This window comes from Solea solea, chromosome 8 (genome assembly GCF_958295425.1).
Source record: "Solea solea chromosome 8, fSolSol10.1, whole genome shotgun sequence".
Classification (NCBI taxonomy): Eukaryota; Metazoa; Chordata; class Actinopteri; order Pleuronectiformes; family Soleidae; genus Solea; species Solea solea.
In genome coordinates this window covers 3,297,528-3,311,665 of record NC_081141.1, presented here as the reverse complement: position 1 = coordinate 3,311,665, position 14,138 = coordinate 3,297,528, and the positions used below count along the sequence as shown (strand labels likewise).

General features: G+C 40.1%; 1 protein-coding gene across 2 annotated transcripts in view; it reads right to left on the bottom strand.

Annotated features, from left to right (window-relative positions):
- Positions 1-1,067: 1,067 nt before the first annotated feature.
- Positions 1,068-14,138, bottom strand: part of adgrd1 (adhesion G protein-coupled receptor D1) — a 28,852-nt gene continuing 15,781 nt past the window's right edge. For both annotated transcript variants that reach the window (XM_058636159.1, XM_058636160.1), the window contains 12 exons: positions 9,592-9,665; positions 8,951-9,074; positions 6,342-6,445; positions 6,133-6,244; positions 5,852-6,005; positions 3,850-3,916; positions 3,564-3,630; positions 3,385-3,476; positions 3,179-3,305; positions 3,048-3,089; positions 2,818-2,910; positions 1,068-2,723 (listed from right to left, as the gene is read on the bottom strand). In XM_058636159.1, coding sequence (XP_058492142.1) covers positions 2,655-2,723; positions 2,818-2,910; positions 3,048-3,089; positions 3,179-3,305; positions 3,385-3,476; positions 3,564-3,630; positions 3,850-3,916; positions 5,852-6,005; positions 6,133-6,244; positions 6,342-6,445; positions 8,951-9,074; positions 9,592-9,665 — 1,125 coding nt within the window. In that variant the 3' untranslated portion in view covers positions 1,068-2,654. The remainder of the gene's footprint in view (positions 2,724-2,817; positions 2,911-3,047; positions 3,090-3,178; positions 3,306-3,384; positions 3,477-3,563; positions 3,631-3,849; positions 3,917-5,851; positions 6,006-6,132; positions 6,245-6,341; positions 6,446-8,950; positions 9,075-9,591; positions 9,666-14,138) is intronic.

Here is a 14,138-nt window from a genome sequence, read left to right as displayed (position 1 = left end):
TTGTAATATGAGCATGGGTGGAAAGAGCACTGAAATATTCTACTCAAGTAAGAGTACCACTATTTTGATAACGTTTTACTTAAGTACAAGTAAAAGTACTGGTCTAAAAATGTACTCAAGTTAAAGTGAAAAAAGTAGCCTGCTTAAAATGTAGTAAAAGTAAAATTCAGTTACTTCAATAACAAGGTTCTTTCTTGTGTGGTGCAAAAAGGACAAGTGGACAAAAATCTCACATGAATTGTAATTCTATTAAATTGTAATATATATATATGTATATACACATATATATATATACATATATATATGTATATATATATTAACACATAATTTATCAGTCGAAATGTGTCAAAGGTCACAAATGCTTTAACTTTCTCACTCACCCACGGACCTTAATCCATTCACCTGTCCTCACCTGTCTGTCCACATCATTTGCTGCATATATCAAATATTAAAATGTTTAATATTTATCAGGTAATGTCACAAGAGCGAACCTTTAGCTTTAAAGTTTTTGCCAATGGACAAATGCGATCATGGGTCCTGGGTGAATCACAACGTTGTTAGGTTCTACAGCTATTCTCTGTTAAATGAGAAATGTCTCTTTTTATTGTGTCCTTCACTTACAATACCACATACAGTATGTCATGATGTGTTGTGGTTGAGGGAAATGCTTATAAAACAAATATAAATCTTATTGTTAAACAACCTCAGGAAAGAATCAAAAAGGGTTAGTATAATTCTACCAATAAAGTATTTATTGGTTCCTACCTTTTCAAATTAAGAACAATAGATTTCCTAATCATATTCAGCATTTTTAAGTTAAAGAGCCAAAAATTCTAGTGATGATAGTACAGATGTGGTTAATTTTGGGATTATATGGCATTTACTAAGTGATGAAATTGTGTATGTCTCTATATTTGTTTGTTTTTTTCTTAAGAAAAAATGTACTTGTAAATTCATAAAACTCAGAGTTTATATCCTGTTTATTAATCCAAATATGGATGAATAATGACATCATTCACAAATATTCAACAAATATCATATGTAAAAATCACACAGTGACACAGACGCTGATTTCTTGTCATAAAGTCTTGTTTTTTTTTTTAATAAAGATAACTGAAAGCATTAAACCATAGTACCATGAGACGACAATCAATGACGGCCATATACAAGCGTAGACACGGTCAAATAATTAACTTCAAATCTGAGTGACTTACAGTAAATCCTGTCTCAGGAAACGTCATGTTGGTACAGTGTAAAATCAACGGAACATTTTGAAAACATGCCAACGCCCTCTCTTCTCACAGTATGTTAAGAAAAAAGCAACAACCACGTCGAGTCCCTCAGTCCGTCTGTAGAACAGATTCCATATTCAATAGTACAAAAAAAAAATATATATATGAAAACGTGAAAGACAAATAAGCCACAGAAACATATTAAGTTCACAGACCAGTTTTTCACTATTCCTCAAAGCATAGCATAGCACAGCTTATCAGGAAGTGAGGTATACTGCAAATATAAATATACCAGTCACTTCATCTCAGGACAAGAAACACTCAAACACTGATTTTTTGAGCTTTGGCACACAACAGGAGACACCATAACAAACTCAGAATCACAAATAAATAAATACTTATTATCGGAAATACATAGCCTCTAATTCACCAATACTCTTTTTCTATTTATTATAATGTAGTTATTGTGTTTGCGCTTTCCCACAAACCTGGATTAAAACTGTATGAATCTATAAAAAAGTAGCCATTTTACCATCGTGTTGATAAACACTACATCGGATGAAGCCACTATGTCATTTTTAAAGAAATACACGATATTTGATTCCTTTTCTTGTCCACGATTATGCATTTAACCGTACTCTGAAAACACTGCACTCATTATCATCTCAAATTCTAACATCATTGTACTGTTTTACTGTGTGAGACTCACTGCCAATGTCAAAAAAATGTATATTTTAGAAAATAAGATGTTTTCTTTTCTGTTCAGATAAGGTCTCTGCTAATGGCAATCCCAGATTATGAGGGTTTTGGCACATGGAAACTGAGAATACATTGTTTTGGCACTTGTTAAATGGTTATTACTGAGTTTTAAGTGCTGGTCGGGAGACTGCACTGAAAAAAGAACATTTGATCAACTTAAAACCTAAATGATTTATGTTCATTCAAACTAGAATAAGCAGATTTTTTTATATATACACTATATATAACTTGCTTACTGTATTTGGAACAAACATAATTCGTTCAGATATTACCACTGTCCTTTTCTCAGTGTGTGTTCGCTGTGGACAGCATCAGACCGGCTGTGTCCAGTCTTCCTGGACTAGCGAGAGATCAGGGGAGTGGACTTCCCTCCAGTGAATCCACTGCAGCAGGCGACACAGACTGACAGACGCTGACCCCCGAAACAGTCTCCTCAGAAATCTGGGAACACGTGAACGCGCTGTTTATGAGATGATAATAAGTCGCAGTCTTCATAGTCTGCTTGTCGATTATTCGGCTATTTCAGTATCACTTTCTCTTGCGAGTGTTCGGTTCGTTACATGATGCAGCGGCGGAGTACACTCTGGCCAGTGTTTGCCATTCTATACAAGTGAGCGCTTCGGCCGCTCTCCTGCCACGGACAGGAGTGGTGATTGTGAGCATCTACACGGCGGAGAGGTCGATTCGATTGGCTGAGTTGGTGGGAAGAACGCCGTCCTTGTTTCCGTTCATCTGGGACAAGGAGACGGAAAACGACACAGGCAGTTCAGAGGAGAACTTTAAAAACAATTTCGATTTGGAGTTAGGACGGAGCGGCAGCACTCACAATGTCAGAGTTGAAGGGCTTCACATTTATGTTTCGGATGGAGCTGCTGGTGAGCGTCCACACCTTGGTTTTGTGTTTGAAAGCAGCTCTGACCTAAAGAGAGCAAGAACATACAAGGACAGGAAAACGACATCATATCCTCAAATAAGAACCTGTTATTTATATCAGAGTAGAGATTAAAATGAATGAAAAATATGAAAATGAACAAACATTTAAACACATAGTCATACCTCTGAGTTGAGAAGACAGTGAAACAGGAAAACAAAGAATCCCTGAAAGAAATGGAGAAAAAAAATTAAAAAAAAAAAGAAAAATTCACCCTCAGCTTAGAAAAGCACTGGTGTATAAGTGAAGGACGCACTTGTAAGGAGTTGAACACGGCAAAGATGTACAGGAACGGCAAAGAGTGCGTGTTGAAGGCGAGGACGCCAAAGATCCAGGAAATGCCGAGTATAGGAAGAAGCACGGCGACCGCCTTTGCCGTCAGCCTTGGGGCAGAAGAAAGAGACTATCATGTTCGTTTGATTAGCTTTTAAATAAAAGGTATTAACAAAGTATTATACTCACTTGACTGCATTGGCATCTCCGTGCACTTTGTAGTTCTCTCCGCTGATTCGAGATATGATCCTGGTCACAGATATCAGGATGCCGATGTTCACCTGAAAAAAACGAATAAAACAGAACATTTTAAATCAAATACAGTGAGTAGATTGATTTATTTTTTATTTTTTTTTTAAATTCCTCACCACAATGACAAACAGCGCCGGCGCCACAAAAGCCCAGATGGCGCCATTTTTCAACGAAAGCCAGCAGCTGAAAGAGGAAGGACAGAAGTGTCAGAGTACACTGAAAAAGAAATAATAAATAATATAAATAATATATTTATAAATAAATAATAAATAAAATAAATATAAATAATATATTATAAATACATTTTTATTTTTATTTCCATGATGTCATTCTCGCGTTATGCCACCGACGTTTAACGGAATTAAGAAGAACTACATATAAGTCAGTGTAGCTCATACTCACTTGTCAACCTCACCGTAACTGTCCAGAGCCGACGTGATGGACACGATGCATATAACCAAAGGAGAGCCTGAGAAAACAAACACACGTGTTACACATCCACCACTGTAGTGCTCAGATATCTTTGTTCCTTTCATTTTCCCTTGTAAGGAAACACATAAAAGTGGAAATAAAACAATTTCCCACCCTCAGGAAATAAAATGACGGTAACTTTATATTAAGGAACACATATTTGCCATTAACTAGGTGCTTACTAACATGCATATAAGTAGCATACTAGCCCTTTATTAGTTTTATGAAGCACGTATTAACACCTTAATCAGGAAAAATCTTAATTCAGTAAAATAAGGTGTTAATACATGCTTAATTATTACTAATAAAGGGATAGTATGTTACTTATGCATGTTAGTAAACTAAACTTCAAACCATGAACCATTCACTTTCTTTGGAAAGGGAAAAACTGATTTTTTACAACTCTGAGTACAAATCTGAGGGAGGCAAGCAAATACTACTGCTTTTCTAGTAATACAAGGCCACATGCAAATTGGTGAAGTATTCCTTTAAGGCAGTGGTTCTCTATTATTTTCTGTCATGCCCCCCCAGAGGACAGAAATGTTTTCACGCACCCCTGGAATTGAAATACCTGATAATTTTTATTTATTTATCTTTATTTATCTAAACCACTGTATGAGTTGTCCTGCCCTGCCTCTCACGCCCCCCCGACACCTCACTGCGCCCCCCCCCAGGAGGGCCCACCCCACTATTGGAGAAGTACTGCTTTAAGGATACCTACACTGAATGAAAATGTCTTGTGCTGATGATGACAGAGGTGGTAATTTATCTTTACCGTGTATGATTCTGCTACACATGAGTCTAAAGTCTGGGAAAACGTCAGGGAGATTTGTCTGATAAATATCTGTAATTTATGTTTTAATCTCGCTAAATAACAAGTGATGTTTTGTAAGCCTGTTTGGGCTGGGCATGTTTTTTTTAATTAAACAAACAAAAAAAATTACAAATCACTAAATCAAATTTTATAGCACGTTAGCCCAACAGCTAATAAACAAAACAATGTAAAAACCAAGGAAAGGAATGTGTTTTGCTTTTCACTCATGTTCCTTCATTTGGACAAATGAAGATTTAAGGTTGTTATGTCTTGGCCTGGCTCCAACATCCATGTTTTTTTTATGTTCTTATCAACAACCGACTTAAAGATTAAAAAGGTTCACAGGCATACAGGTTAACTTCCACTGTGTCATCTGAACGTACTGTATGTTATTTTAAGAAAAAGGCGATTGGAGCCACTGGTCACTTGTAATATGGTCTCCACTTAAACTCAAGTGTGGTTTTATTTATCATCCCAGTTGCTAATCGTTCACTTCCATGAATATAAATCTTTAACTTCACAGCATCGGCCTTTTGGCTCTGTCTTCAGCATGCGACAGACGAGAGCGGGAAAACTTTCACTTTGTGGGAGGAAAGGAAAGATAAAGTCGCCTTTAACGCGGCTAATAGCGGCGGCAATTCATTATAAAACGAGTGTTTACTCTTTATGTGTGAGAGTGATACTTCTAACTGTCTGTGGCACATCATTTGCAGTTGGCCACACAAAATGAAAAATGACTCTGGCCAGAGGAGAGGAAGTAATAAAAAGGGATCGTTTTCCCTCTAATGGGTTCAGCATGTGAGGGAGAGACTATGCATTCCCAAGCAGCTAAAGACAGCATACACATGACCCTGCTTCTTTTTATCTGTCCGTCAACTCCGCTCGTGATCAGGGGAGGCGATTGTTATTCTGGTATGTAACTCAAAGCACATTCAGACCTCAAAGCAGGCACAAACAATATTTGACCAATCATGTGACGCAAAAAAAAAAAAAAACACTGAATTTTATATCCACAGAAACGCAACGACGTGACGTAAAGGCGGATTATGCAATAAAATATGATACTGTAGTCTTTAAAGAAGCATAAAAAACATGATGACAGAGGGAAGACAGACTCACCCCAGCCAATGCCGTAGTAGTAGAAGTGCTTGCTCCCCTCCGAGCCGAACACTTTGACCACCATGCTGTAGAGGTGAAGCCCCTCCACCAGCATCCACGCGAAGGCGCTCAGAAAGAAGAAGTGCAGCAGGACGGCCATGACCTTACAGGGCAGCTGCACAGAATCATGCTTTCACCATCAAACTCTCATCCTCCTCTTCCTTTTATTCCTCAGCATTCATTCTAATGACCTCAGGTTTTATTTAGAGCCAGCGACATGGTGTGTTTTGTGTGTAGCTCACCGTGCCCGGGTCAAAGCGAGCGCTGATGAGCAGGAGGATCTCCGCCACCAGGATGGCGAAGGACAGGTTGGCGTGGATGTGGTAACGTTGGTTACGGATGGTGCTCACTGACCTGCAGAGCAAACCCCAGGACAACATGACTCCTCCCAGCGTCTTATTGGCAACAGTAGCGCTTGGTGTGTTTGTTACTGGCCGGGGATTATACTCACGACAGCACCGCAAAGGTGACAAGAGTGATGGCGAGACACAGGATGGAAATGGAGCAGCCAACGTAACCGATGGTTGATAGTGCCACCCGGTGGCCAGTGGTGAGCTGTGTATGAAGACAAATCAAGGCAAGGATTTTTTGTTTGTTTGCTTGTTTGTGTTCCAGCTCCAGTGTGAAAGATGAAAACACTGCAGGTAGGGTAAAGATGTTTTGTTAAAAATTGTAAACATAAGCATAAAAGATAAACATATGCACTCACATTTCTATCATTCTTGGTTAAAGAAGGATTTTATTTGTCCCCACAGCGCAGTGCATCCGTGCCGTTTTGGAGTCGGCACTATTTTAAGTGTGCGGGTTTGTTTCTCTATTAACTGTCTTCACATGTGCCTTGTCATTATGAGGGCAGAGGAGGCTCCTCCTCCTCCCAGAAAAAGGGGATATGTGGGATGCTCCTTTGCAGCCGAGGGATAAGGCTTCCCACTAATGAAAGACTGGCTGAAGGAAAGTACAGCATCAAACAAACTCCTGCACCCTAAAAACAGCACTGGCCCACTTAACTCCAATGAGAAGTCGTCTATTTTAAGTAGCCACTGTGGATGCTGGCCATGCTCCCGCGATACATGAACTTGGATAACAAAGGTTCAGGCTCAAATGTAAACAGGAACGATGGTTCCAAGGAACAGCTTTTGGTCATGGGGGGGGGGGGGGGGGGGGAGTGGACCACTGTCCTGTGCAGGGACTCGAAAGAACCACACTTAATCATAACTGTCCCCAGTACTTTTGTATGAAACCACCAGTGAAACCAATATTGTGACTGTAGGTCTGCTCACATTTGACCTGTGTGGAGGAGTAGCGCAGTGTTCTGAGGCTGCAGCGGGGGAGTCCGCTTGGTGGCTGAATCGGTGGTAAACCGCCGCTTCCTGTCCAATTATCCCTCTACAAATCCACTGGGTTTATAGCGAGCGCAGAGGAAGGGACACGCCGCGCAATGCGACTCCAGGGACAACGCTCGCTCTTCGGAAGGGGGAAGATGGAAAAGATGGCACCTTTTTCCTTGAAGGGAAAATTCCCACTGGCCTGCCTATTTAGACTTTATCCTGGGATAATATGAAGCATAAGATTCATACTCTTCCAGTCCCAGGAAAAGTTGTATAAATATAAATCATTTCAACAGAACAAGTCATATTTCACTTTAATTGTTTGCAGTAGGGTTGGGAGATTTGGAAATTTGGAAACTGCAAAAACTTCTCCATATTTTACAGTGACATATGGTGTTACCATAATAAAATTGGTGATATATACCATAATGGGCACTGTCCACTGGTTTATTTTAGGTCCTATATCAACATACAGTATATAACTATTGGAAAATCAATTTCTATCTGTCAGTTACTACCAGAAAATACCAGAAATATGTCCACTAAAAAACAAAAAAAAACTAAATGTCTTCTACAGTCAGCATTTAATGTGATCTCGCTTGGTTGGGAAGACAGTTTTCTTAACTAATCTCCTGGTCCATTATATCAGGCTTCTTTCAGCACGTTACCGAGCTCCACTTTTGATTCAGGCTTCAGTTTTTTTAGTAGTTTCCTTCTCTGTCCAGGTGACCACATGTTGCAGTATCTAAGCCTGGACGACGGTCTGTATTTTATCAGTCTGTTTTTCTTTCCAAATATGATTTCACTGCATTAGCAGCAGCGTGCTTGTTGTCATGCAGGAAAAAATAAAACCCCATTCCTAATCAGGTGCTTTCCTGAAGGAAGGGCCGATCGTTTAGAACGACCATATCTGGAGTGTCCAGTTTCTTTGCTGATCTCACTTTGAGAGCGGCATCGCTGATGTGGAATTATGATTTTTGAATAAATCTGACATCAGGTACAGGTGCTACCATTTACATTCATTAGGTTTCCACTCCAATTAAGGGTAAGAGAGGCAGGTTCTTGCCTTTAGTCCATAGATACTGGTTTGTTTGTTTGTTTTTTTTGAAGATTTTCTGTTGTTTTATTCATAATATATCAGAAATCTTCGTCACACCAGGAAATGATGACATTCTCAAATGTCTTGTTTTGTCCACAAACCAAAAACATTCACTTTTAATGATTTCTTTGTTCTCCAGAGCAAAGAAATGAAGAGAATATTCACATTTAAGAAGCTTGAACAATTGGGAATCTTGTTTTAATCTTGAAAAAAGCTTCAAAACGATCAAAAAGTTGTCGATTAATTTAGTAATTGATTAATCGATGAATTGTTTCGGCTCTAGAGAACACTGTTCGGCAACAGCAGCAGGAACATGGACGCCAGATGATTCCTTGCTCTCATCAATCGTTCCTAATTTTCCCAGAAATGTGAACTGACTGAAATAACTTTGTTCTATTAAAGGCAAATGAAATTAATTATCTTGATTTTCATGCACTTAAAATAGAATATTATTAATGTGTTCAGAGCTTTCAGATGCGTTCAAATCTTCAGTCTTTAATCGCGACCACCAGGAATGACCGTGCACCTGTAAACTCATAAACCTGTCACCATTATTCATTTGGTTATTTAAAAGCTGTGATTTTCCTACTAAAAATAACATTTCAAACGTCAGCTTTATCGCTTAAATGTTACCTTTAAGGGCACCACTTGCATCAGGATGGCAAAGTTGGTGAGGTGATTGCACAGACACACAGAGTACGTCATGTTTCCATCCGAGCGCACGCAGCCTTTGTTGGACCACACGCCCTCATTGGAACTGAAAAAACACAGCAATTAAGGAGTTACTCAGACAGGAAGTGCTGTATATTCATAAATATATGAACATACCGAGAACACAAAGAGGTTTTTGCAGAAACACAGCTGGCTGAGATCACTCCACACGATCCGTTGTGGGAGGCACGGAGACGCTCTGACACGACAATCTCATAATTCACATTTCTTGCGAGTTTCAGGGAAAAGAGGAGTGCGGAGAGGAAGTTTTTAAATCCAACCAAAACACGCGTCCTTTAAAAATGATTTATGCTCCCCTAAATAGTTTGCGCTTCACTTATCACATCACCATATTTTTTTTACACAATCCTATTCTTCAAGGTATGCCAAACTAAAAACAGCAACACATGTAACATGGATTTGGACGAGAAAAGGGAAATGCACATTTTCCAAAATCACTGGACACGTCTTTTGATTTAAAGCTAAAGAGAATATGGAAAGAATCAACAGATCAAGATAAAATCTCTGGCTCTGCATCTGAACAAAAATAATTATGAACACACCTGTAGTCCAAGAACGCACAGTAGAGGAAGACTTTGTTACTCTGGTTAAGAACCTGGTCTTGCTGTTCTTTAGTCTGAAACAGAAACGTTAAATAAGAATCAGATCTTTAATTGCAAGAGAAAAGCATGTAATATACGCTATTACTTTTGAGTTGAGCACTGTTGAGCGCAATAAATAAAAACTGCTTTGTTGTCCCAAAACTAATAGCAACCTGTTTGGAAATGACAGCATGGAATTTTTTCCTTCAACAATTAGCAGCTGCCTTCCCGGTTTCCATTCAGATCCCCCCCCAAAAAAAACCATCGTAGTGGAATTCATAAGTAGAGATAGTTTAACTGGAAATAGAAAAGGGATTCACTGGTGCAGAAAGTGAAGACTTAAGATCCACATTTAGCAAAGGTGATTATTACGCTGAGTGGAAATCCCTGCCGTCTTCAAGAGTCTTATTTGATTATAAATCACTTTTTCCATGTCATTCCTTAATATGATATTTGGAGTCTCGGGAGACAGTGAGCTCATGGCTACAGTGCAAGAATGCAGTAATTGGGGCTTGGCCCTGGTTTCAGGTCAAACCACCACCCTCCTCAATCTGTCATGTGAAGAAAACAACACTTCCATTGGCTGGTTTGGGTGCACGCCGCGAGACTCTGCACCTCTTCTCGTTCCCCGAGCCCTTGACTTGCAGACGGAGTAAGCGTATGATTAGATGGACTGTGTCTGCGGCGTTTCCTTGTGGAAAAAGTGAGCGCGAGAGTGAAACTGACAGTCAGGCTGTCTGTTTCCTGGCACACATGGCTCCGTGATTCATATTACAAAAGCATAGCAGCAATACGTTGACTTCATTGTGTAACCAAATCACTGCTCTCATTCTGTCTGTTTCGCACATGCAGGTCTTTAGTCATCATGTATTGGGCCCCTCCAGATGAATACTATAGGTAGATGTTAAAAAAAAAAGGCCACTCCAAAAATAAGAAAAAAAAAAAAAATGAATACAAAAATCTGCCAATGGAACAAGTGAAAATTCTCTTGGTAAGATTTCTTAAAATAAGACATTATATTTAAGCCTTACAAGATAAGGGTGACTCATTTTTAGCTATATTTTACTAGTATTGTGATGTTTTGTGTCTTATAATAAGCTTGTGATGCTCAAAAATAGTATTTTCCCCTCAAAATAGCATCTTTATTTGTCATCCTGTTTGTTTCAAGTGTATTTAACTCATTTTTAGTTCTACAATTGTGACACTGTTCTAGATTTGAGTCCAACACCTACTTGAAATGAGATTAGAAACTGGCATTTTCAGGCAAAATGTACTCGTGTAATTGTGCATTGTGCATTGTGAGTTGTGAGTTGGGCGTGTCGACCATGCAGTTTTTAAAAACAGCAGATCTGTCATCTCAATTCAAGTGAAGTCTATGTGTTGAAACATTCATCTTTTACAAATAACACAGCAGCTTAAAAAACCTCATGTGACTCAAAACGAGATGTTTTCAAAACGTAACAAGATATTCAAGACGCACCGTCTAAAAACAAGCTCCTTTATCTCACTTCAATCTTACTCTTTGGGTGGTTTTGTCTTATATTAAGTGCGGTGAGTTATTTTGACAAATATACTTGGAAAGATTTAGAGTTTTTGCAGTGTATTTGGCGCAGTAAAGCAGGCGGGACACAGGCCAGACACAAACTAACGTGTAGGTTAACAAACAGTGCTGCTTGGCCACGTTTGCTCTCTAGCAACGCTCTGTTGTTGTGGATGCTTTTTGACTTGTTATCTGAGGAGAGGTGCAGGATCCCGAAAGTCACCGGCGAGTGTTAAAAATGCACCGGCGAGATCTGGCCCGACTCTGTGAACACCCCGCCCGCACTCGCCAAGACCAGCTCTTTATTAGCCACAGGAGGCCGGCAAATGCCACCTTGAAAACCAATTTGAGCCTTGTATGAGAGGGAGAGGAGAGGGTGAGCGATCGTGATGGGCCGACGAAAGAGAAGAGTGGTGTCTTCTACTGTGTCTGCCTCTGTGCAGCTGTCAACCACAACTCCATCTACAGCGCATGCTTCAACCACGGCTAACTCACTCCCCCCTGGTATTAATCTGTTTTTTACAATACGTGTTTCAATTCTCTGTCTGTTCATCAAGTATTACATTACAATACATTCTGTAAGTGGGTATAATCCAGTGGTAACCAACCTAAAGGAGCTACTTTCCCAATTTCCAATGATGCAGTGTAATTGTATAGTATTGTATAGTAAGATACGTTCAAGTTAAAGGAGAGGTTTTACATAAATGAACATAAAAACAGCCGCACATGGACAAAAATACTGTAATACAAGACGCAACTCTTTTGGATCTTAGCTCCATGTCGTCATCATAACACAAGTGTAATGTGATAGTGTGTTACATAATGGCTATTTAATGGTGTGTCCCAAAGACTTGCTCATGGAAACACGGCCCTATCAGCAATTCATCCCAACTTGAATCGAGAAGCCCTTGAGGACGTCTTGCCATTTGTGCTCCACACGTCCATCTAACAAAAAGCACATGTCATCCATTTGCTCTTTTAACGACTCCGTTGGGCCCAACGACGAAGGATTAAAATAAACAACGTGTGTGCATCGCAAAAGTTCAAATGCGGCGCTCGGCACCCGGCAATTTGTACGTGCGCAAGCCCCTCTGTTCTCTGCGGTTTCTGTCAGGCGCTCAGTGACTGGCAGAGCTGGACGCCGGGGGCCTGTCTGTGGTTACGCACATGCACCAGCAAATCCCAAGGCATGGGCAACTCCGGGCCAATTCATGTCTAAGCTGTTGACATCTGGTTCAAAGGCGCAAATGGGGAAAAGATGGGGAGAGCTACGCAACGCCAGCCGGCCTTGTTTGTGAACACGGGCGACGATCGACGCAGGCCACGCTGAAGCACTAACACGGGCGCACACGTTCTGTCGGAGATGTTGAACATTTAAATGGTGAAACAAAGTCAATAGAAATGGAACATTTATATAGAATAAAAGAATATCCCCTCTACAGTGAACAGCTTTTTGCTGGCACTGACATAATTGAGAACAGAGGATGAGGCAGTTGAGGGATTTCGATCTTGACTTTTTGCCTTTTTCTCGTGTTGTGCAAATTTAGGAGAGATCATTTTTGGAAAAAGTCACACACACACACACACCCACTCATTCCACCCAACAGTGGTACAACAATACGCAGCCACAGGAGCAGTCAGGCATATTCCAGGAGCAAATGAGTCTAAATAAAAGCTTTGCTTGGGCTAAATTTATAAAAACCAGTGGGAAACATTCCACAACTGTGCATAAGTGAATAAGAGAGCGATCTCCCTTTTCCCTCAAATGTTTCAAATATTTGAGAGCACACCAGTTTGAGAGCCAGGGTGTAATTTGGACTGCACTTTCTACATTTGGTATATCTATCAACTTCCATCCGGGCTCGCGACAGCCGCGAAACTCATGAAGCTCGCATTACATTTTTGGTGGAAGTGTACTGTGGGCAAAAAGTGCTTGAATAATAGATTGTGTACAGTAAAAGAACAGAGAGGCCACACATGCACTTCTTCAAACTGCTGCTGTAGTATGAAAAAAACCCAACCCCGCTTTATTGCTATAGGAGAATAAGAGGTATGGTGTGACATTATTCTAACAACCAGCTTTGGGACTTTTGAGCAAAACCTTCCCACTGAGCGACTTTCTGGTCAGTATATGAAAGCGTGGCACTGATGGAGTACAGATGTCACGGTTGTTGTTGTTGTAACAGGGCTTTTCAATCAGAGGCCAGACGTGAGCAGATCCGCACACACAGCGTACGGAGTAACGATCCGAAATCCATGCAGCAAAAACACAACTGGCCTTGAGTGAGATCATGCCGTCGGGGGAAATGTAATAAGACGTGCAGCTGTGGGCTCCGCTCAGTCTCTGAGGTAGACAGCAAAACAACGAGACGTGTCGATATGCACGGAGGGCGTGAGGAAAAGCTCGGGGACAATTAGTAACATAAAGTTACAGCGCTGTTTTCACGCAGGTGAGCGAGCACAGCATCGATGACGCTTCTAATCTCTAGTCAAAATATCTCATCACACTTAATCTAAGACAAAATCCCCTAAAGAGTAAGATTTAAGTGAGATAAAGGCGCTTGTTTTTAGACAGTGCGTCTTGAATATCTTGTGGAACAGTCACAGTTTTGAGTCACATCCCAAGATGAAGCTTTTTTTGACACATCAGAAGGTTTTTAAGCCGCTGTGTTATTTGTAAAAGATGAATCAACTTCAAGAAATGGACTTAACTTGAACTGAGACGACAAATCTGCTTTTTTTTTTCCAGGAACGCTAACTCCAAGACATTTTGTCTCAAAATGCCAGTTTCTAATCTCATTTCAAGTAGGTGTTGGACTTAAATCTAGAACAGTGTCACAATTTTAGAACTAAAAATGAGTTAAATGCACTTGAAACAAACAGGATGACAAAAAAATGCTACTTTTGAGGGGAAAATACTGTTTTTGAGCATCACAAGCTTATTATGAGACACAAAACATCACAATTC